Source organism: Myotis nattereri, assembly GCF_964212035.1.
Source record: "Myotis nattereri genome assembly, chromosome: 9".
Lineage (NCBI taxonomy): Eukaryota > Metazoa > Chordata > Mammalia > Chiroptera > Vespertilionidae > Myotis > Myotis nattereri.
The window spans coordinates 42,934,311-42,958,519 of NC_138084.1; the positions used below are offsets into that span (position 1 = coordinate 42,934,311).

A 24,209-nucleotide genomic window follows, 5' to 3' on the forward strand; every position below is an offset into this window, starting at 1 on the left:
GTCACCAGACCCGGATCCCTGACTAGCACACTCAGGATCTCACTGCCACATCCAGGGTTTTGCCCCAGCCGTTCTCCAATTCTCCCCGTCATGTGCAAATTCCACCCTGCTCCCAAGGCCCAGCTCCAGTACCAGGAAGTCTCCCTGACTCCCCAGCCTGGCCCACCCCACCCTCCCTGTTGCCTGTTGAGGCAAAGGGCCAGCACACTAGAATGAGGGGGGCCTTGGGCAAACTCGATAACAATTCCCAAAGGGAGGTTTATCCCTGATGATGCAAAGCCTAAGGAAGCAGCCTGGCTGCTTCAGTCCCAAAGCCCGAGCCAGCTGGGTGGTCTCCTGTGTCTCCCTGGACACCTGGGCTCTCTCCAGCCCAGCACACCCCACCCACCCGTGGCCCTGAGCCCGGAGCCTTGGCCGAGGAGCTCCACCCTCAGTCCTAGGATGTGGCCCCAGAGGCCAGCGCTGGGCCATGACCAGCAGCCCTCAACCCCACTGTCTCCTCCTCATCCACCCCAAGAGCAGAAGCCAAATGGAACCCAACCTGTCTGTGACAGAGACCCAGACAGAGCAGTGGACAGGGCTGCTATTGTAGGTCACCTGCACATGGAGAAATGCAATATCCCCCTCCCCCGTCCCCCCCGCCGCCCCCCCCCACACACACAGCAAAACCAACATAGCAAAATAGATATAGTCTGCACAAACCCCAAAGCCCTCAACACTCCCAGGTGCACAGAAACAGATCCACAGCAACTCAGAGACGCACAGATGCGGGCACACAGATGCAGTGCTGAAGGCCCACACTGCAGGTCAGGGAGAGACCCACAAAGACACAAAGACGCAGAGACAGAGACACAAAGGGACACATGTATAAAGAAGCCAGATGCACAGACACTGACATGCAAACCCAAACACACCCCAAAACCACACACACTGTTATATCAGGACCCTTAAGGAGCTGCAATTACAGCTGGAGTGGTATGTAATCAAACCTCACAAGGAGACACACAGCCCCCAGACCCCATGGCATCCCTTCCAAAGGCCCAGACCCCAGCAGCAGGGAGGCTCCACCCCTCAAGGACTGCCCCACCAGTTGCTCACCTGTGGTCCGGTTGTTCCGAAGGAATTCCATCTGCAGTGTCTGCCCCGCCTGCTCGGCAAGAGCTAGGGGTGTGGGAGCCTCTGGGTCCCCTGAGAAGCAATTGACCCCAGCTCCACAGCCCAGGAGCGCCTGGGTCTCGGCCAGGTCTGTGGTAGTGACTGCGGCACACAGGGCCTGGGAGGGGCGAGGAGGGAGGAAAGGGTCAGTCCCAGCAGGAGTGTGGGCCAGTGGGCAAAGAGAGTATGGGGGGAAGAGATAGGAAGGATGAGGAAGGAGGCACCCAGGTCTAGGGGGACCCATCCGCAAGTTGGAAGAGAGAAGACTGAGGAAGAAAAACAGAAGAGAGGAGGAGGAAGAGAAAAGCCCAGGGAGAGAGGGTGGACAGGGGCTTCCCAGCAGAGACCAGGATCCCAGCACCCAGGGCTCACCCCTGCTGCAGCCCCAGGACCCTGTCAGCTGCCAGGCCTGCTCTCAGGAGGAGCTCAAGCTCCCTCTGCCTTGTGGAAGGGCAGAGGGGGTTGCTTTGTAGCTAATTCCTCCCACATTTGAATTCCTCACCGCCTGCCCATCCCTCCGGACCAATGGGAGTTGCCGCCCCTCCTAGCTGGCAAGTCAGACTGGGCTGGACTGGGGGCTGGACGCCTGGGTGCCTGGGAGGTAAAGGCCTGGCTCCCACTGGGCTTCTAGCTGGACTGAGCCTCCGGGTGGGGCTTCTTGGGGGAGGGGCTGCAGGCCCACAAGAGGTCACAAGTGGCATCCCCCTGCCTTGAAGCAGACTACCTCCCGCTCAGGCAGAGCCAGCAGGACCCAGGGCTTGGCTCCTAGCCTGTCAGGGCCTGGGGCCCATTCGGGGGCCTCATCTTGAGTGGGGTGTGGATGGGGGTGGTCAGAGCGACCAGCTGTTTTTCATGAGCCTGACAGGAAATAGCATCCCCATCAAGTTCACTCCTTTTGGCAGGATACAGAAGGAGCAGGACAGGGTGCGGGAGACAGAGGAATCGGCAGGGGAGGGAGGCAGACAGATGCTGGGATGTGGTCTTAGTCCAAGGGTCAGGCCTGGCTCCTCCTTTCTTTGCCTCAACTCTCCCTGTAGCTTAGGTACAGCCCATCTGCCCTCTGGGCCTTCGTTTCTCCATAGGCCAGCTCATCACTGAGAGCTGGTGGGAAAGATGGGCTATGATGGTGAGAAATGTGTGGACAAGAAGAAAGGGGGTGGTCTAAAGGGGCCCTGACAGTGTAGGGAAAAGGGGTTGCTCTTAAGGGGCCCCAGAAGCCCAGTGACCTGACCTTGTCCAGCTCCTCCTGGTTGCCAAAGAGTGGATGGTAACGGCGGTACTTGCCCTCGAGGTATTTGGCCTCCAGGTGGCGCCGCCGGGCACTGGAGCTGCTGTGGGGCTGCAGGGCCTCACTGGGAGGCACACTGGCTGCCCAGAAGCAGTTCCCCGCGCCATTGCCCAGCTGTAAGAAGAGCTACAGATGTGGACAAGAGGTTAGAGACAGCCTATGACCAGGGGCCCCGTAACCTGCAAAATCTTGGTTTTGAGGTTGTCAGGCTTATGGCTGGGAGAGCCAGGCCACCCATCCACTCTCCCATCAGGGAAGCTGAGGGGCAGGCTGCTTGTTGGTGGCCTGGGGTGCTCCCTCACCAACCCTGGGCCTGAGCCCAACTCCTCAGCTCAGTGAAAGGACAAGAGGCAGACAGTCTGAAGGTAAACATCCCAGGCCTGGCTTCTGGTTGGGGGCCTTGCTACTTCCCCACCCAGTCCCACATCTGGAACTCTGCATTCCTGAGGCTATCACAGCTGGGGGAGGGCTGGCTAAGCTGACAGCCAATGGGGTGAACAGGGATTCTGGGACCATATCCTGTCCAATATCCTTAGACATTCCCCAGGGGCTAGGTCTGCAGCTCCACCCCACATAGCTCCAGAATCCAGACACACCCCTGTTCCTGGGACAGAGCCCTACAATCACCACCTGGGCTCCTCCAGGGGAAGAGGGGCAAGGGCAGATTCTGGAGGATTGCAGGGGTCTAGCATTCAGGATACTAGTTTTTCATTCTTTCACTCTGCTGATTCTCTGTTCCACTGCCATTTCCTGCCCACCTCCCCTTGCCTCTTTGTCAGGTCTTGTGTGGGGTGCTAGAATGCAGAAACAGTCCCTGCTGCTGCTGACTCACTCTGTGACTTTAGGCAAGTTGTTTTCTCTCCCTGGGCTTCTATCTCTGCATCTATGAGCTACAGACTCTAACCCTAGCTCACAAGGGACGTGACACCCAAATTGCTCTGGAGCCTGCAGCTGAGCTGGGCTGTCAGTCCAGCCTTCTGCTGCAGGTTCTCCCCTATAACTACCACCATCAGTACCTGGGAACCCCAAGTACACAGGCACAAATGTACATGCGAGTGTGTGCCCCTAAGCATTAACCTCATATCCACTGGCACATGTGAGGAGAGGTGAAATGAAGTAAATAGTTTAGGTTTTGCAGGACACAAAGTGTCGGTTGTATAGTCTTTTTTTTTTTTTTAACAACCCTTTAAAACTGTAAAAACATTCTTAGCTCAGTTTGCTGCCTGCCAAAAATCAGCTTTTCCAAAATCCACACCCACTAGATGATCCCAAAGGTCTCTTCTAGCTCTAGAGTGCTGGGGTCTGGGAGATGGAGGAGATGGAATTGGGAGACCCAGGCAGCAGCTAGATCCCCAATACAGGTGAAAAGCAGGGGCCTCCCACCTCGATGAGTGTTTCTGTCCACACCTTCCTGTCCATCTTCAGGCTCCGTACCTTGGAGACGCCAGCACCCATGCCACGGTGCTCCCCTGCAGACAGAGGGCCAGACTTGGGTCCTCTGGGCTGTTTCCTGCATAAAGCACTCACCTCCTTCCCCATTCCAACCCCCAGTGCTCATACAGGGGCAGACTGGGAGAGGCCACAGGCAGGACCCAGGGGCTAGGCCTGCAGCTCCACCCCACACAGCTCCAGAATCCAGCTACAGACCACTGCTCCCTGCACCACAGGACTGAGTCCGCAGTCATCACCTGGGCTCCTGCAGCAGCCCCCAGCTGGCTTCCTCTGGCCAGTCCTGACTCCCTGCAAACCCCTCCAATGGTTCCCAGAATTAGTTCTAAATTCCTTACCTCCTTCTCCTCCAACTTCATCTCATGTTTCCCTCTATCCCACTCAGCCACATTTTCTTCCCTCTTCTAATCTTCCAGCCCCTTCCTGCCCCAGGGCATTGCACTCACTGTTCTTTTTGCCTGGATTCTCTTCCCCCAACTCCCCAGGGCCTGTTCCTGACATTTAAATCTCAGTTGACGTGGGGAGAGGGCTTACCACATATTTTCTGCCTAGCACTTCTGTTCGTTTGTGTATGTATTTTCGGTCTCTCCCCTCTAGAACGTAAGCTGCCTGCGAGCAGGAACCTTGATTGTCTGCTTTAGGGTCTAACCTCAGAGCCCAGGACAAAGGGGCACAGAGTGAGCACTTCATAAATCTCTGTGGGTGAAAGGCGAGGGGGGGTCGGGGATACAACCTTGCTCCCCACAGGACCCACAAAGGACCCGTGTAGAAGAGAGGGGGCTGGGGGCACTAGGAGTGCCTGGAACTGCCTGGCTCAGACCTGCTTCTGCACCCCAGGCACCCTCAACCTCCATGAGCTGATGCTTTCCTAAGCTGGTCTCCAACCCAGTCGTTCCTTTCCTGCACCCAGATCTCATAGCTCAAGGCCTCCTGGACGTCTGCCCTAGATGTTCCACAGGCTTCGGGCTTTTCACTGAGCTCGGAAACTTTCCCAAACTGTTCCTCCCCCGGATCCCCACCTGGACATGGTCAGCTCCTAAGGGGGCCAAGTCCCCAGCACCTGACACAGTGCCTGGCACATCACAGACCCTCAATAAATGCTGACTGAGTAGATGAATGAATCTTGAGTTCCAACCTCTTTCTTTCCCATCCTCCTCATCTAATCTGCCGCTAGAAATTTTACACCATAGATCCTAACCATCTCTGGAATGCTCTCCATCGCTTCCCCAGACCAGGCCTCCTCCTCCTCTCTCAGCTCCAGCAGCTGCCTCCTTACTAGTCTCCAGTGTCACTCCCTCTAACTCAGCTTCCAACCTGCCAGAGTCTGTTGCACAAATCTGACCAAGTCCTCCCCTCTGCTGCCTGCCATCCCCCTCTGGATGAAGCATCAGCTCCTCCCTCCACCTGGCCCCTGCCAGCTGCTCCTACATGGCCTCCTTCCACTCTTCTGAGGGGGCAGGGGTGCTGGACCCCAAGAGGCCTGGGCTCAAATGCACTCACTTACTTGCCCGAGGACCCCCAACGAGCTATTTTCCCTGTCTATGCCTCAGTGCCCCACCCATGATGTGAGAAGTTAAATGCCTGCCTTGCAATCCCAGTGGGAGAGGCTTGGCACACAGGTGCACCTTACACAATCTGACTGCTATCTTCACTCGTCCCTCCAGCCAAACAGACCTCCTGCCACCAGACACATCAGCCCTGTCATGCCTTGGCCCAGTGCTCCACCCCAGACACACCTGCACAGCGCTTGCAGATGACGACACAGAGGTTGATGGAGGCCCAGTCAGGCTGGGCAGCCCCGCAGTCAGCACAGAATCTGTTGGGGGCCACGGCCCAGATGCGCTCGGCCACCTCTGAGGTAGACAGGGCCTCGGCAATGGCTCCCTGCATGGCCTCCAGCCACTGCTCCTTCTCTAGTTCTGTTTCGGCTGAGAAGCTGGAGACATAGGAATGGGAGGAGGGAGGCTGGTGGAAAGGGCTCAGAAGGATTTGGGGGCAGCATAAAGGGGCACAGCATGAAGTTGGAGGAGCAAGGTGTTGAGAGCTCATAGTTAGAAGAGGGAGTCATCCTGGGTCGGTGAGGAAGGTGGGTGTGGCAAAGGCAAGGACAGTGAACCTGAGATGTGTGAGGGCTGGCGGAGTCCCGAGGGGCTCTGTCCCACCCAGGGAGTAGAGAAGGCTGCTGGGAAGAAATGATACCTGGCTAAGGCTTGACAGATGATAGGGCGTAGCCAGGTAAAGCGGTGGAAGAGGGAACACCATGTGCAAAGGGGCAGGATGGCACATGGGAGATTCTAGGACCTGTGGGCAGGATGGGCAGACTGGCAGAGAGGAGGCTGGGAGACAGTTAGGGACAGGCCTGTGCCAGGCAGAATGCACCCAGAGGACAATGGAGAAGCAGTGGAGGGGTTATAGTGGGGGGTGGGGGAGATGTCTTCCCCTCTGGCTCTTTCTTTCCCTTTCGTCCTCAAGTTGAGTGTGTACATTCATGATTGGCTCCACCCGTAATCCACCGCCATGGCCCAAGAAGGTGTTGCTGCTGCAGATGTAATGGATTGCTAATGCTGCTTTATGAGAGGCGCTGAAGACCAGCCACCCTCATCCATGAAGGCCTAGCAGTGGAATCTGCGAAGCCGCCAAGGCCTTAGCCAGGTGCTAAGCCTGTCTTCATGTACGCACATCCAACTGCATGAGCCTACATGTGCCAGGTTGGTGGACACCCTTGGTGCTGAACACCAAATCAACTGAATTAAGGCTAATGACAAGGAACTAGGTGAATGGGCAGGCCCTATAACACCGACAGAGAAGGAAAACTCCAGAAAGTGGGTGGTTGCGGTTGTGTGGTAATTAAGGATGATGGTAAGAATCTCAGGCTAAGGATGTCATCAAAAATTACCTCAAAGGCAAGAAATCCTATATAATAAAGAGGTAATATGCAAATTAACCCTCACACCCTCACAAGATGGTTGCCTACTACCAGGCTGGCAGGGGGGTTAGGGAGGGATGACCAAACGACTGAATAAGCAGGCTGTGTGGGGCGACCAGGCTGGCACGGGGGTTAGTGAGGGACGCCTGAACAACTGAAGAAGCAGGCTACGTGGGGCGACCAGGCCAGCAGGGGGGGGTTAGTGAGGGACAACCAAATGACTGAACAGCAGGCTGCATGGGGTGACCAGGCCGGCGGGGGGGTGAGGGGGGGAGGGCCATGAGAGGTGACCAGGCTAGCGGGGGGGCAGTTGGGGGCAACCAGGGCAGCAGGGGGGGGGTAGTTGGGGGAAATTAGGCTGGCAGGGGTGGGAGTGAGGGGTGACTAGGCCAGTGGGGTGGGCAGTTAGGAGAGACCAGTCCGGCAGGGAGGGGGCAGTTGGAGGTGACCTGGCCAGCAGCGGGAAGCAGTTAGGGTGACCAGGCAGGTAGGGGTGGGCAGGCAGGCAGGTGAGCAAGTAAGAGCCAGCGGTCCAGGATTGTGAGAGGGATGCCTGACTGCCAGTTTAGGCCCGATCAAGGAGGGGACAAAGGACAGACACAGACCACAAAGAGACAGCTGAGGTCCCGGAAATCAAGATGGTAGAGTCTTAGAGGTTCAGGAAGTAGTCCCCAGGACAGGTCCCAGGAGACAGGAGGGAAAAGCAGCCTTTTATCTCAAGCAAGTACCGATGTCAGATGAACACTTTCGAGGGAGCAGGGCAGACTAGAGGGACAACAGGGTGAGTGGGTGGTGCAGAAAGTCAGTATGGGCAACTCTGGGAGCAGTTGGCAGGGAAGGGGGACAATGATAGCCAGAGGTGGGTAGGGCAAGAGTGAGATTTCTTAAAAGGGAGAGGTCAGAGCAGGTTAGCAAGTGAAGGTCAAGGTCCAGCAGGGGTGGGCAGGGCAGGGAAGGGAGGAGAAATCCACCCCACAAGAAGGGGCAGCTTCTCACAAGATGAAAACAGTGAGAGGGAGTGAGGACGCGGGTGAGCAATGGAGGCTCACCTGAAGATGCGGTACGGGGTAGTGAGATCGAAGCTACGCCGGTCCACTTCCTTCACATTGCCCACGCTCATGTCGATGAAGGTGATGCCGATGCCCAGGTGGTACTCCTGGCAGGCAAGTGAGAAGGAATGAGGGCAAGGCCTGGAGGTGGAGCTCAAGGCCCAGGAAGGGGTAGAGAGGAGGGGGAGGTGGTACCTTAGGAATCAGAAAGTGGCTAGAAAGGAGATAAGCGGGGGGATCAGGGATCTGGGCCTGGGTAAAGGTACTCAGGCTCGGAGGCCATATAGCAATAGGATGGGAGGGTAATACTCAGGGACCAGGCAGGGGACGGAATCAGAACTAAAGGCAAAAAGGAAGACAGGGCTGGCTTGGACAAGGAAAGAGAAAAAGGAAAAAAAAAACACAAAAAAAACAGGACTAAATGGCCAGATGGGTAAGAAAGAGGCTGAAGGACCAGGTGGACTTGGGACAAGGCTAACGGACCAGGTAGACAAGGGAGAGGCTGAGGGACCAGGTGGGCACGGGGTGGAGTTAAAGGACCAGAGCGGGCATGGAGCAGGGGAGAGATTTAGCAGCCTGGCCCACCCCTTCGTACCTCCAGATTCTTGTAAAGCTGTACTCTGTCCCCAACCACAGCCACATACAGTTTATTCTTGATGCCACGCAGCTCCAGGCTGCCAGCACGGTCAGGCAGCTCTGAGCCTTGAACACCCAACAGAGAAGCACTGGATAGCCGGGTTCGGGCACGCTGCTCGGCCACTGCCTGCTGCAGGGCCTGCATCCACTCCTTCCGCTCCGCTGTGGGCAAACGGGAAGAAGTAAGCCAGAGCTCAGCTTGGCAGGGGGCCCTCTAAGAACAAGAAAGCCTGCCCAGACTGGCCACCTATCTCTGATTATACTGAGTTCTCTGACTTGGACCAATCCCATGGAGCCAACCTCAGGCCACGCTCCCAGCTGTGATGGCTTAAACTGGGCAAACCCGCTTTGCCTATCTGAGCCCATTTCCCCCCGTAAATGGAATCTGATGCTGAGGACTCGGTGGGTATCTCACGCACAGAGCCTCAGAGGGTACCCCCGTTCGTCCCCCATCTCACAGAGGGTTGACTCCTCTCTGGGTTTTATGTGGGAGAAGCAGATGTGCCCTGGTCCTCCCCGCCCTTATCAAGCCAAACTGCTAGTCTTCTGCCGGTCCCACTCCCCACCATCACTCTCTGCCCGGAAGGCAAAGGTCCGGTTGTTCGTGATCACTTCAAACTTCTGGTCCCCAATGGCAGCCACGCGGGAGATGCAGGCCACAGAGATAAAGCGCTTAGAGTAGGCGTCCTGGGAAGAGAGAGGAGCTGTACTGTGGAGGGTCCTGAGGCCCAGCACCCGACTCCCTCAACCACAGTTGAAATGAAGGCTATAGCTCCGTTTCCCACAGGTGGTCAGGGACAACCCCTACCTTGACCCTGACCACAGCCCACAGCTGGCTGATGGGCCAGAAGAACATGGTTTAAGGAGTCAGACTAGAGCTCTGGGGAGGAATCATCTGGGGAGGGACTCTGCCTGGGTCCCATGTCGGGTCAGGCTGGAACAGGAGGTTGCATCAGGATCAACACGGGCCTTACCTTGTTACTATCAAAGTATCGCAGGTAATCGACATCCAGTCTCACCCATCGCTTCTGGTATATATAAGATCTGGAGAGGCAGAGGCAGAGGGCAACAGAGCAAAGGATTGGGGATTAGGAGAGGGGCTCTAGGATTATCCTAGCCCCCTCAACCAGCCATGTACAAAGTTAGGTACAGCCAGGTCCAAAAGAGGAAAAATCCCAAATGGTCACTGAGAACATGGACTTTACCTACAGCTGGAGTGACCGAAGTTGGACTCAAAGTAGGACTTCCCAATATTAAGGGTAATAAAACATAGGTCTGGGGGGATCATCAGTGGTTAGTCTGCATGGAGGGAGTCCTACTCTAATAACCTTGATCCCTCTGATTTTCAGATCCATGACACCAGCATAGAACAATATGCACCCCGTGCAAAGCACCAGCAGGACCCAACAGGCCTCACTCACCCCTGCGGTGGGTTCTTGTCCAACCAGCCAGACTTGATGACCTGTGCGATGGGGGTGGGGCCCCCGGGCAGTTGATCCATGGGATGGGGTGGGAGCTGGGGGCTCAGGAGGCTGCTGGGCAAGGATGAGCTCAGGTGGCTGGTGTGCCATCCACCACTGGAGGAAGAGGAAAGGGAATGAGGCGGGCAGAGGTGGGGGCTCCAGTGGGGTAGGGGCTCAGAGATGGGGGAGCTGGATGGGCGAGCCACCCGAACAAAGTGGACACTCACTTGGGGATGCCCTCGTAGGCCTGGTCATCCTCTTCTTCATCCCCTTGGTCGTCCGACAGTTCCTCCCCCTCGCTCAGCAGACTGGCCACACGCACGGCACGTGGGACTCGGCTCACTGGAGGCTCCTCCTGTCCCCGGCCCAGACCCACTCAGTGTCATGTCTCCCTTCAAGCCCCAGATAACACCTACTCAGGGGCTGCCACACTCCCTTCTGTCCACTCCATTCTGGACCCACACAACTTAGCACTCTTCCTCATTCCCTCACACTCCCCCTCTTCCCACTGGCAGACTGCACAGGGGCCGGGGGAGACAGGGCCACACCAGGCAGACCAAAGACAAAACAAAACAAAAATAGAAAGGCTCAGGGGTGGAGAGTTAAGACACTCAGAGGGAGGGTGACACTGAAACACAGAAAGTGAAACAAAGACAGAGGCACAGATCTCTACAACAGCTATGCTTAAAGCACCAAGGAGAGAAGAGGCCACCCACAGCCATCCACATGCAGCTGACGACTGGAGCTGGAGCCACAAACCAGACCCCCCAGATTTCTGGCCCCGCATTGGGATTTGGGACCCTGTGCCTGACTCCTGACCTTGCATGGCAAGACAATGAAGGGGGAAGGGAACTCTCCTGGAACAGCTGCCCATTCTCTATCTGGTGGTCCCCAGGGCCTGCAGGCAGCTGAGCAGCCTGGCCTCACACTGACAGCAGACAGCCCTAACCACCACCTGCCCCACCTTCTTGGTCATCACGCCAGCTGGGGCTCCTGGCCCCTCCTCTGGGGTCTCATCGTAGTCAGGGTCATCTGGGGAGAGAAATGGGTGGGGGGAGACTTAGATGCAAGGAGCCTGGCCTCCCCTTCTGGGCCCCTGGGCCTGGCTTCACAAAGGCCATCCTCAGCCGAAGACCCCCACCCCCAACTGGCCTGGCTTTCAAAAGAAGGCACAGGGGACAGGAAGTGCTATTTATACTCTTGGGACCTCACAGGACGTCACTAGGGGGTGCCTGGCCACCACAGGGAGGTCTGAAGAGGTGGCAAGCTTGGGGATCAGGGGCGGGAACTATTCAAAAAAGCAACATGAATTGAGAATCAAGAGAAGTGGACAATCCTCAGGGGCAAACCAACCATGACCATGGAAAACAACCTCCCTCCCCGAACCATGGGCAACTCAGAAAGTTTGCCATGTGCCTGCACCTGGTCAGATAAGTAGGTCAGATAAGTGGGTGCTGCCCCCATTTTGAGAATGAAGGAAATGATGCTCACCTGTCCAGGGCCACACTGGGGGTCAGTGGCAGGGCCCAACAGAACAGGGGATGCAAACCTTGCATCCTTTCAGCTCCTTGAGGGCCAGAGCCCAGGGCACCCACTCAGAGCCCCAGGCCTGGCTATGGCACTCACCGAACTCTGGGAACCGGTGAAGAGGCTTTGGGGGGATATCTGGGAGGCTGGGAGACGGGGGCTGGGGAGGCTCCCGGGGGAAGGTGGCCGGGGGCTCCTCAGGTTCTGGCTGAGGAGAGGCTGACAGTGGTGATGACAGTAACTCCTCTTCTTTGTAGGGAGGACTATAAACAGACCAAAAGTTGGACAGTAAGGGGTTAGCTCAGTGCCGCTGAGTCACTGGGCCAGCATCACCATGCGACAGAGCCAGGACTCAACCCATGGGCCCCAGCTCACCTGAGCTCAGCAAAACTCATTCATTCCAAAAACTCAGACAGGAGCCCTCCTCCACACAGACCTCCTTGCCACACTCCCCCGCCCCACACCCTGCAAGCTCCCCAAAGCCTAAAGGAAGCAGGCACCTCCCCTGGCTGCAACGCTGTGACACGGTCACCTGTCCCAGAGCTCTAGCTTTTAGCCACATGCACCCCTCTAAGAGAGGAATGAAGACCAGAATGGCGTGCCCTAGCCGGTTTGGCTCAGTGGATAGAGTATAGGCCTGTGGACCGAAGAGTCCTGGGTTCGATCCCGGTCAAGGGCACACAGTTCTGTTGCAAGCTCCTACCTGGCCTGGGCCCTGGTCAGGCCTCGTGCAGGAGGCAACCAATCGATGTGTTTCTCTCACATCAATATTTCTCTCTGTCTTTCTCTCTCTCTAAAAGTCAATGGAAAAATAACCTTGGGTGAGGATTTAAAAAAAAAAAAAAAGACCAGAATGGCATGTGGGTGGTTTACATCCTAGCCTGGGGAGTCAGGGAAGGCTGGACGAGGTGAGGCTTGAGCTGAGCTTCTAAGGATAAGAAGTCGTATGCTGGCAAATGGTTGAGGGAGAAATGAAATGGGCGTTGAGGCCAAGGGAGCAGATCAGAGCTTCAGAAACCAAGTCCAGAGGCCCCAAGTCGTGGGTCTCTGACCTTCCCTCTTGTCCCAGACACAGATATTCACCAACCCCAGATGCCCCAGACCTCGCAAACTCACCTGATCCCACCCCACTCCTCTTAGAGCACACCAGTTCCCCACCTCTGCTATCACTCCCCCAGGAACCCTTCCCCGACTCTCCTTCGCAGACCCCTGGGCTCCCACAGCCACAGTGCTCCTGTCTGCCTGTCTCAGCACAGATCAGACTGCTCCCTGCAGGCTGAAAGTCTCCCAAAGGGCTCTAGCACCAGAGATGTGGGTTAGAACCTTGCCTCGGCCCTAGGTCCTGTGTCCCAGGGTAAGCAACTAGCCTCTGTGAACCTGTTTCCTCTTCTGTAGAGTGGGGACTCTATATCCAACCTGCCAGGGTGGTTGGAGGATTAACCAAGACAAGGAGAGTCGGATGCCAACACACAGGATGTACAGGGGCCACCAGTTGGAACGAGATGCCTGAGCCTTACAGCCCTGGCCCCACCCACTGCCTCTGCTAGTGTCCAGCAGGGGCCGAGGAGGAGCACCAGAGTGTGGGCAACCTTCCCCACGGGTTATTTTCAGCCTGGTCTATTGCCCAACATTCCTGGCAGTGACTGACTACAAAAGCAAGGAAGGGCTGGGGTGTGACCATGATGTCAGCCTTTGCTCCTGCTGTTGCCTCTTCCAAGAATATCCTTCTCCCTGGTCTCTGCCTGGGGAACAGCTACTTATCCTTTAACTCCAAATTCTGAAAGTTTTCCTGACGCCTCCTTCATGCTCCCCCGCCGTCCCTGCCCATGTTTCCTTCTGTATGAGCTTTAGACCATCATGCTGGCATCTCAGCCAGGAACTGACCCCTGAATCGACAGTCTATGTGCTTCTTAGGACACATGGCTACTGCCGCATCACCACTAACCAACTCTTCTCCATGTGTGAGCAAAGAATGAATGAAACTCTTCCTTTCTGTGTGAGAACCTGACCTTCAGCTGGCTTCCTTCCTTACTCTGCTCCCCTAGAAACCTGCCAAAGGTGGCATGTCAGCCCTGTTCTGAGGTGACGCTGCCGTTGGCGAAGGTGGCCTGAGTGAGGAGCCGCACTGGATGGGGAGAAACTGTAAGTGGTCGCCACGGTGAAGCAGGAGCTTTGGGCTCCTCTGAATGTGGTGGCTTGTACTGGGCACATCCCACGCAGAGACCTAAACCCGCACCAGTGGGGTTTTTACAAGACATATTAGCCCCTTGGGGCAAGACTTTCTAAGCCAGAGTGGCTCTCACACCTGTCCACTGTGAGTCTCAGTGCCCCCTGAGCTGTCCCTTAGAAGGTCACAGAGAATGGCTCCTATCCAGCTGTGTGAACAGTGGCACTGACTGCCATGAGGACCCCACAGCAAAGGAAAACCTGCCACTGCCCTGGTGGCCAGCTGTCCCCTTCCTATATGCTTCTCAGGGAATCTGATGCCACAGGGGCTTATGTTAGTCTTATGGGCATGAATGTTCAGCTGGACCTGAGAAGATGCCCTGTGGGTACTGCACCAGGCATCTCTCCAACTTGACCCTGAGTCTCTTTAGGGCAGGGGCAGCATTGGACTTCTTTATCCTCACAGCCCAGTCCAGGGCGTGGCTGAGTCAGCAACAAGAGCATGTTGAATGGGTGGGTGGGTGAGCAGACAGAAGATGAATGGACAACAGAGTAAGTGGGTGAATGGATGGATGGGTGAATACGTAGGATGGATGGGTGAGGGTTGGGAGGAAAGCAAATGAAAAGGCGAATGATGACCAAGAGACTGAGTGAGTCCTTAAAGGCCCAAGGGTGCAATGCCCTTGACCTCTCGACAGGCAAGTCACACACAGCCTCCCAGACTCTAAGAAGAGGCCCTTGAGGGCCTGGCCTGATCAGCTGAGAGCAGAAATCCAAGTTGTCAGGCCAGGTCCAGTCAGACTGGCCCAGAGGAGGTGGGGACAGGTTCCACCCCTTCCAGCCAAGCAGGGCTGAGTGGGCCTGGTTTCCCAGCCTCCCCCAGGACTGAGAGCCAGCACTGAGGGGAAGGTGGTGGCAATACAGCATCCTCAGAGCCCAAGCAGCCTCGGTCCTACCACCTCTGGCCCCCAGTTCTCCCCCATCACCATCCTGCCCATCTGCACATCTGAGGCCTCCCCAGCATGTGGGCTCCCTGAGGCAAATGCCACACTACCTTATGCACTATGGTGAGCCCAGCACTCAGCAGGGATTAGGAAGTAAGTGAACACCTGAATTAATTCTTATTGTGTGTGTATATGTATTCCCAACAGTCTTCAAAGTACTTCATATGAATTAATTCAGCTACTCATCACAAGGGCTCTACAAGGTATGGCTTTCTGTTCTCTCCACTTTACAGCTGAGGAAACTGAGGCACATAGACACAAAGTAATTTGACCTCCATCCCACAGCTGGGATTTACACCCAGGTAGTCTAGCATCACAGCCTGCAAGTTCCATCACGAGCGTGCAGCAAATGAGGCCACAGCCAGGATCTGAGGGCTTCTCTGAGGCTGACCTCCTCACGCCCCATCCCAACTCAGAATCTAGCAGCTCTGGAGCTGATGTTTGGTCGAAGAGAGAATGTGATCACAGCTCTGATACTTGTTGTGACCACGGCAAGAAGGGAGAGGTAACAGGTGCAAAGGGCTCTTATTCCAGCAGAGCCTTCACAGGAAAAGGACTATGTGCCAAGAAGGCAGAAGCAAGGGGGCCCCTCATGAACCTCCAGACTTCATTCTAGCCACCTCCTCCAGGAAGCTCCTGGCTCATCCCTGCCTGCCTACCACAGGAACCAGGCTGTGCTGAGTCAGGGCCCAGAAAAGGAGAAGTGGTGTCAGGAAAGCACAGCATGTGGGAAAACCCCAGGGGAAGGGACAGAGTCCATAGAGTGCTCCAGCCCCAGCTGGAATCCTGGCCACTCCGTGCCTGCAGGCCCAAGAACAGCCCCAGCTCCAATCTGCAGCTGAGGCCCAGCTGGAATGTTTCCCACTGACCGCTGACCCACAGACCAGAAGATCAGCCCCAACCCTAAGCATGTGCTTGCTCAGTGTCCGACTGGTACGCCTTTGCTCAAATGGCTCTGTCTTCCTCACTGCCCTCTCCCTACCATCTCTGTCCATGGAAAGCCCATCTGTACACAAAACGCAAACACAGCTCAACAGGCCTGGCCTCTAGGCAGCTTCCAAGATACCGATGCAGAGCTGCTTTCCCCCGGCCCCCACCCGTGGCTCCCCTGCTCTGTCAGCCCCTTTCTCCTCTATCCAAGTGACATGTGGACCCCTCTGCTCTCCCCACTATGCCCATAGCAAGACTGGGCACTCATGGGCAGGGGCTGATCCACCCCAGCCTGGGCCCTCAGTCTATGTTTAAGGTTTGTCTTACTGGATTAGGGCAAATACACACAGCCTACTTCACACGTAGGGGTTGGGACACACGTGAGGGTCCCAAGCCAGAATGGGTAAGAGTAGGAGGACCATATAATTAGTTGCATACACCAGAACATTTCTGAGAGGCACTATTAACTATGTCATGCCAACAGATGTAAACAGGGCCTGTAGCAGAAAATGAGATGTGTGTGTGGTCGCTCTAGCCAACAGAGCTTTGGAGCCAGCAGACCTGGGCTGGAATGCCAGCTTGACCACTCAGCAGTCTGTGACCTCACAAAGCAGGTCACTTCACCTCTGAGCTTCAGTTTCCTCTCTGATCTGCTTCTGAGGTTACTGATCATTCAGTAAGGAGAGCCACCCCACATGTCATCAGCACAACTCTCTCACCCTGGCTATGGCTGAAGGAGGCTCAGGCCCTACAGTCTGGGCCAGAAACCTACCTGCTTCACAGTCTCCTTCTCCCTCAGGGTGGCCCTTGACTCTCCCTTCATATCTTTCTGTCTACATCAATCTGTACCTTCCTGTCTACATCAATCTGTACCTTTCTGTCTACATCAATCTGTACCTTTCTGTCTACATCAATCTGTATCTTTCTGTCTACATCAATCTGTATCTTTCTGTCTACATCAATCTGTACCTTCCTGTCTACATCAATCTCTGGCAAAAGGAACTAAGTCTCACCATAGGGGCAGGTGGGCCGCAGAGCAGGGCAGTCTGAATATCTCAGGCTGGCCTTGAATTCATCCCCCACTCACATTCCAGCCACCCTTGACTGAGCTGCATTCCATAAATGCATACTTCCAGGTCTCTACATATGCTGTTCCTTCCACCTGGAATACCTTTCCTATCCAGCCACCTCCTACTCCTCCTTCAAGAAACCCAAATCAGACATCCTCCTCCTCCATTTTGTGACTCTTCTTATGCCCCAAGCTGGGATGGGGCCCCTTGGGGCTCCTCCAGCCTCCACGCTTCTAACCATTCAGTGCAGTTGTCAATGTCTGCTTCACTGAATGACAGAGAACCAAGGACCCAGGCCTACACCCAGTCCTACAGTCAGGACCTTCCCCCTAGAGTGTCACACAGGCCTTGGAGGGATCCAGGCCAATCCCAGCTCCTGGACTCTCACCAGCAGGGCCAAGAAGTAGGGTCAGGCCCAGCAACCTGAACACATTTGTCTCCTATCCTGACCCCCTTCCCACAAGAAGGCCTTCCCAGCTGCCCGCTTCCTCATTCGTTGGCTACGCAAGGCCAAGGCTTCAGTCCTATGCTTCTTGCTTCCTCCACAGCTGCTCCTGTCCTTCCTTCTCCATTGAGACACAAAGGTCACCCCCTCCAGCATGTGTTTGTTCTGGTTACTTCTGCTCAGGCCACAGCACAGAAAGCCCTTCCTGGCATTTCACTTGCTTAGATGTAATATCTTTAGCTTTTGCACATGCTGTGAGTCTCCTCAGGCCCATCCCTCTCCGTGCCACGGCATCACCCAACATAGAGGGGCACTTCAGTGAGTGTGCTGGGTGACTGAATAACCACCACCTCTCACTTCCAGGTCACTGGAGAAGGTCGGCAGCTTCCCACTCCTCCACAGAGCAGTGCCCAATTAACCTGGCATCCACCCTCAAAACTAAGGCTTCACCGAGCCCTTAACACTTCTTTCTGGAACAAGAGCTACCACTTGCTAAGTACCCACAATGTGCCAGGCATTCTGCTGGGGGCCTTTTTTCATTTAATCCCCACAATGACCCAGATCATCAACTCCACTGTGCTCGGGATACACCTCCTCCTCCAGGAAGTCCACCCAATTGCCCCCCTCTCTAAGCTCACACAGCCTATTGTGCCTTCATGGCTCACCTACCACCAGGTCAACACTGAGCTTCCTCATAGGCCAGTCCTGCTGTATGGGCAGGAGGAGACACAGGCCTGGGTCCCATGGCAGCTGTACACGCTTCCCAGGCCTGGCCCTGTGCTGGCTCTAGAGGGGAGCAGGGGGAGGAAATTTAGCCCTCAGGGAGCTCACACTGTACTGAGCCTTTCCCCCAACCCCAACTGCCCAGCCCAGGGCTGGCCTGGCAGGAGAAAATGCAGATGTCTGCTGAGCCCTACGGAAGATGAGTCGAGGACAAAGGGCAGGGCTGGGTGCACGGGCAAGACCTGGTTAGAAGCATCTCTACATCCCCAGTGGCCCAAGCACAGAGTTGTTGAGTTCATAAGAAAAACACAATTCGGGGGAGGGGAAGCCAGCCCTGCCCCCAACAACATAGGCACCCACCACACGACCAGTCCTAGAGGGAGGGATAAGAACCAGGCAAATAAATGCCAGTCTTTGGCAGGTCTCCCTATCACCCTGGACTTGGGGTGTGCGGGGGGTGGGGGGGTGGGGGGGGGGGAGAAGGGTATTCAGGTAGGAGCTGTCCAGAGTCACAGCACCCTTGAACTAGAACTTGAGAGAAGCCCACCTAAGCCTCCTGAGAGAATCCTCAGTGGGGTGTAGGAGCTAGAACTAAGGAGATCAGCACCAGGGACCTAAAGGGCAGAGACCCCATAGAGAAGCAGTCGGTGTGGCCTAGCAAACAGGTACCATGGGCGCCCGGTGGACCCAGGAGAGAGGCCCATGGGGAGATGGAAAACTGGAAATCTCAGGGCAGAGGGAGGGAAGAGAAAAAAGGAGAGCAGGAAAGTGCAAAAAAAAAAAAAAACACCAGAAAATGTGGGAAAAGTGAAAGAATAATTTGAAAGAGAGAGAGAGAGAGGGAAAAAAAGGGAATTGGGAGGAGAACACAATAGAAAAAACAGCCCAGAAGAGACAGGCAGACAAACAGGGATTCCTGCCTTCCCAGGCCCTCAGGAGGAGCCTAACCACCCCCCTCTCCCCCCAGCCCAGCCCAAGGCTGCCCCTTGCTCACCCTCAGATGCCTGCCGGTCCCGAGCCTGAGGACTCCCACAGCTCTGACCAGGCGGGACCAGCGTATGCTCAAGTGTGCTGTGTGCCTGCCCAGCCAGTCCGTGTCCAACCTGGGCTGGTCTCGCAGAGTTCTTGGCACCTGTTCCCTGGGTATGTCTGAAGCTAAATCTGGGTCCAGGTATGGCGCCTGTGATTTGTATCTCTGATCACTTGTCTGTGTGTGTGTTTCTGTGTATAACTGTGGAGTGAGTGCGTGCCTGTGTGTGTGTATGTGTGTGTGTGTGTGTGTCTGCATCCAGCCCTGGCTTCCTGCTCTCCGCCTCCCCCACCCCTGCAGCCCTGGCCAAAACACACACTTCCTGAAAACACTAACTGAGAAAGAAAGAAAGAAAAGTCACCCAGAATCCCCCGGGGCAGACACTTCCTCCCCGCCCCAGTGCTCCCCCACCCCCCGCCACACCCCCATCCCAAGCTGGAATGAGACAAACCACCCCAGTGCCATCTAGCAGGGACTTACTGTGTGGACACCCAGGAAGCCCTGGCCCTGGCTGGCCCCTCCCCACCCCACAAAGAAGCTCAGAGAGGCTGGGAAAGAGGCTCTTTGAAGGGAGCAAATTCTGCCACGGCAACAAGTGATCAGCCTTCAGGAGGATGGGGATTGGCTGAGCTGCAGGGCACAGGCAGGGGGCCTTGCAGTGTGACTGCAGCTGGCAGCTGCCCTCTCTTGGCAAATATTCCATCTTCCAAGGTATCTCCAGGCATCCGAGTATCAGAGGAAGAAACCGAGGCCCAGGTCAGTCCAGGAGAGACTCGGTGGCGTGGCCCTGGAACCCTGGGTCAGAAATGAGCCCTCTGACATTCCCAGGGAAGCAGGCTCAGAGGGTTCCCATCTGTGAGACTTGGAGCTGGGTAGACTGGGGGGAGCCGGTAGACTGGGGGGAGCCCGGTAGACTGGGGGGAGCCCGGTAGACTGGGGGGAGCCGGTAGACTGGGCCCCAGACCAGGAGCCGAGTCTGAATATCGGCTTCCATCTGCTGGGCTATGTAACTCTGAGCAAATCTCTCAGCATCTCTGGACTCATCAGGAGGTTCCCTATTAGAGTTTTAAATAAGGTTAGGAGTGCAGACCCTTTGGGGTAAAGTGGGGTCCTCCCAGGCCAAACAGAATACTGAGCCTGGTTCTAAGAGTCCTGGCCCAGCTGGGGCGAGGCAGAAGGGACCCCATCCCTGCTGGTTTTCTGCCTGTCCAAGACATCTGGGGTGGCATGGGTTGGGCGTTGGGAAGGGATCTAGGGTGGTGAGCTCAGGGCACTGAGGGCAACAGCAGAAGCTCATGTCAGCTTCTATTCACTCACACAACAGACGCTTTCTCAGGGCCAATTAGGCGCCTGGCACTGTTCCAGATGATAGGGATTCAGCGATAAACAAAACCACAAGGTTCTCGGCCCTACAGCTGACATTCTAGTGGACTCCTCTTGACATCACCCGCACACACGTACACACACTGGCTCATACCTAACGGTACATTAATACTACACTTGCCAACTCGCCACCCACAGCATGAGCACTCAAAAATGGACTCGTGCTGCTGGAGTCCCCTCCACACCAACACACATAGGCACATGTATGTGCACAGGGCCCTGGTGAACTTGCAAGTCACTACTGAAGTGGCATATTAAGATCACACATCATCCCCCTTAGAACCTGTGCAGATGTGTAAATACAGACACACTACTACCCTGAAACCTTGAACAAAGAAGTCACCATCTCAAGAATACACACATGCAGACCCAGCAGAAAACCCCAAGTTCTGCCAGGGAGCCTGGTGATGAGCTGGAACCAGGATAGAAATGTTCACAGGATCTGGTATAAAAGGCCCTAAGATAGAAAGAGTGAGATACCCATCACTGGAGGGTGCAAGCAAGATCAGGAAGCGGGGACTCCTGCAAGGGAGACAGGACAGGCCAGGTTGAGAAGCCTCCCACCATGCCTCTCACAGGAGCTGTGAGGGGATGGGGTAGCCAATCAGGGCCCATCCTGGCTCCTACCCTGCCCGGCCTTCGCCTGGCACACATACTTAAGGCTCAGCTGTCGTGAATTTTTCTACTAATGGGCTTCAATGACTTTGTACATCCTGGGAGCACCAGGACTACAGATGCCCACAATTCGGATCCGCTCACTATAAGGGGCCAGATTCCTAACCAAGGAAGCCTGGCCTCCCGCAGAGGTTGGCTAAGGGGTTAAGTTCAGACAGGCTCTGAGAGCAGGGGCTGGTACCCTGGGGAGTGCACAGACTTTACCTCTACCCAGCAAGTCTCCTGAACTCAGCTGTCAGCACCAGAAGGACCATTAAAGGCCAAGGAGGGGGAAACACACACAGAGAACAGCTCCTAATGGGAGTCACAAAGCTAACTAGGCCTGCCTCCCAAGCAAAAATCCTGGCCTCCACTCTCCCACTGTGGGTTTTGCCTCCTCAGCCTTTGTGAGCTCCTTGTAAACAGGGACCTATCTTCTGTCCTTGTTTACCCAATCCTATCCTCCACACCCCCCACCCCCGAGACAGGCAGACAGACACACACACACACACACACCCTGATGATGGCACTAAAGAAAATAGAAATTACTCCCGCATGGAGGACAAGGGCCACTAGAGGGTGCAATGACACCAGGAAACACCAAGCCAGGCTCCTGGGGGACCCTAGTAGTGTCCCCAGCTGTATGAACCCAGGAAAGGCACAAACCCTTTTTATGCTTCTACCAATCAGACTTCAGAACAGCACAGTCCTAGCTTGCCTTCAAGGCCCCTCATTCAGTGCCTCTCTCTGGATAGGGAAAACCTCCCTGACCCTCCTCACAGGGGCTCCCTGAGGATGTACTTGGCATGTATCCAGCCAGTTTTCCCCTCCCTTCTCTGAGGCTGTTTCTCTGCTTGAAAACGGGACACAAATCCCCCAGAAGGCTTGCTGAAGAGCTCAAATGAGATCATGTAAGCAAAACACCCAGCACAGAGCCCAGCAATAATAGGGACCAGGAGACCTTTCTCTGTGCATCTCTTCCTCCTCCAAGAAGCCTTCCCAGATTAGGCTGCTAGGTCCGAGGGCTACAGTAAATCTCCATTACACCCCTGAACAAACAAACATCCAGCCCCAGCTGGGAATGCTCCCTCCGGCTGGGCGCCCCAGCAAAGGCAGGAAGCAAGGGCACATGTGAAGAATATTTAAATGGAACGTCCACAAAAATAGAAGGAAATTTAAGAAAACAAGGAGTACCAGGAGCCAGGGGAGAAAACAGTTCTGAGGAGGAAGGGCAAGTAGGATGAGGCCTAAGAAGCGTCCCTCAGTGTCAAGGGGAGAGACAGAGCACAAGCACCAGACCCTGGGCCGTCCCTGCTCCCCCACACGCTCGTCACCCGAGGCTCCCGTTTCCTACACACACTACTTCCTGACTCCAGAACATAGCCTGACCCCCCCCCCCACAGTATCTCATACTTACCAGGCCCCACCCCGAACTCTAGACTTCCTCCCACACTAACTGCTGTCCCTGGGTCCCCAGACAGTGATGGCACCATTGTCCACCGAAGATGGAAACCTGGATGCTGTTGTGGCTCCCCATGTCCTCTCCACTCACACCCTGGCTGTCCTTAAGTCCTGTCCATTCCAGAAACAACATCTCACTCCAAACTGCCTACTTCTCTCACATTGTCGGGGGGGAGGGGGGGGTGGAGAGGGGCTTCACCTGGCCCTGTGCCTCCTCCCCCATCAACCTCATCAGCAGCCAGATCCTTTTAGCATTCGGCTTTCATCAGATCATTCTGCTTCAAACCTTCCTGGCTGTCCACCTGGCCTTCACAGCACATCCCACCAGCACCATCCACAAGCCTCACCCTCACTCACCCAACAGTTAAGTACAGTGTCTGCCCAGAGCAACCTAGAAGGTGCTTCCCACCTGGGCTTTGCACATGCTGTTCGTCCACTGAAGTGCCTTTCTTACTGCAGTGCCAAAAGCCACAAACTGCCCTAACCGGTTTGGCTCAGTGCATAGAGCATCAGCCTGCGGACTGAAAGGTCCCAGGTTCGATTCCGGTCAAGGGTGTGTACCTTGGTTGCAGGCACATCCCCAGTAGGGGGTGTGCAGGAGGCAGCTGATCGATGTTTCTCATCGATGTTTCTAACTCTCTATCCCTCTCTCTTCCTCTCTGTAAAAAATCAATAAAATATATATATTTTTAAAAAGCCACAAACTCCCCCTCCACCCTCTGGGATCCTCTGCGATCCTCTGCCCATGTACCTCCTTCCGTGGACAGCATCCACTCACCTCACGGGTGGACGGGGGGGCCCAGTGCGAGGGGGCACAGGTGGAACACTTAACTCTGCCAAATGCCGCTTGGCAGGCAGCGGGGGCAGCACAGGGGGCAGCGCAGGGTCTGGGACAGCTGTGGAAGGGGTAGAGAAGCAGGCAGGAGGAAGGCAGCTCCTCCGGGGTGGGATAGGTGGGGCAGTGGGTAGTCCCTCATCCTCTCTGGTCGTGGGCAGTGGCTCAGGTGGAGTGGTGGGTGAAGGTAGTGGGCGGAAGACATTACGCTTCCTGGGCACGGGCCGTGGCGTAGGGCGGGGTGCTGGGGCTGGAGGTGTATGGGCACGGAGCAGGCCAGCCAGGATGCGGCGGCGGTGGCCAGGAAGTTGTACACCCATGTCCACCAGGCGGGCATCGCTGAGGCCTTGGCAATCTGTGGCCCGCACCAGTCCATGATGCTCAAAGAGCACGGTGTACTGCTCCAGGTGCAGTGCCTGCAGCCACTCAGCCACTGACAGTGCTGCATCCCCAGCCTCTGTCATGGTTCCTGCCAGCAGGGCTCTGTCCAGACCTGGAATAGATAGATGGGCACAGGTCAGAGGCAGCAGCATGGCTGCCCAGGTGTAGCTCCCCAACCAGCCTCCTTCTGTGGCTCTCCCATGCCACGGGGTTGAGCTCTATCTTTGAGCTTTCTCCCCTATGCCGCATGTGCCAGGCAAGGCCAGGTACTGCCAGGTCTCTGAACACATAGGCTTTTCCCTCTACCTGAAACCAGGCACCCCACCACTGTGGCTGCCTAACACCAAGTTCATGTCTCCTCTAGGGGGCCTTCCAGGACCTCCAGAAATGGTACCACCCTTCACCCCATCCACAGCCTCTGCCACAACTGCGAGGCTGGCCAATGATTGCGCATGCACGCACAGCGCACACAACACACACACACACACACACACACACACGCACACACGCACACATGCACACACACTTCCTCCCTCTGCAAGACCTAGGTAAAGGCCCAATTCCTTCTGAGGCACCAGTTCCCAGATGAGGGCTGGGCCCAGGGGCTTAGCAAGTATGGGAGGATTGAAGGATA

General features: G+C 55.8%; 1 protein-coding gene across 1 annotated transcript in view; it reads right to left on the reverse strand.

Annotated features, from left to right (window-relative positions):
• ARAP1 (ArfGAP with RhoGAP domain, ankyrin repeat and PH domain 1) overlaps positions 1–23,682 on the reverse strand; it is a 39,213-nt gene extending 15,531 nt beyond the window's left edge. Inside the window, exons 1-13 of the mRNA XM_081098642.1 lie at positions 23,138–23,682; positions 11,593–11,756; positions 10,931–10,998; positions 10,194–10,321; positions 9,925–10,080; positions 9,478–9,547; positions 9,070–9,190; positions 8,463–8,665; positions 7,868–7,974; positions 5,629–5,828; positions 3,827–3,912; positions 2,387–2,569; positions 1,099–1,273 (exon numbers count right to left, since the gene is read on the reverse strand). Coding sequence (XP_080954768.1) covers positions 1,099–1,273; positions 2,387–2,569; positions 3,827–3,912; positions 5,629–5,828; positions 7,868–7,974; positions 8,463–8,665; positions 9,070–9,190; positions 9,478–9,547; positions 9,925–10,080; positions 10,194–10,321; positions 10,931–10,998; positions 11,593–11,756; positions 23,138–23,658 — 2,182 coding nt within the window. The 5' untranslated portion in view covers positions 23,659–23,682. The remainder of the gene's footprint in view (positions 1–1,098; positions 1,274–2,386; positions 2,570–3,826; positions 3,913–5,628; positions 5,829–7,867; positions 7,975–8,462; positions 8,666–9,069; positions 9,191–9,477; positions 9,548–9,924; positions 10,081–10,193; positions 10,322–10,930; positions 10,999–11,592; positions 11,757–23,137) is intronic.
• Between the last annotated feature and the right edge of the window lie 527 nt (positions 23,683–24,209).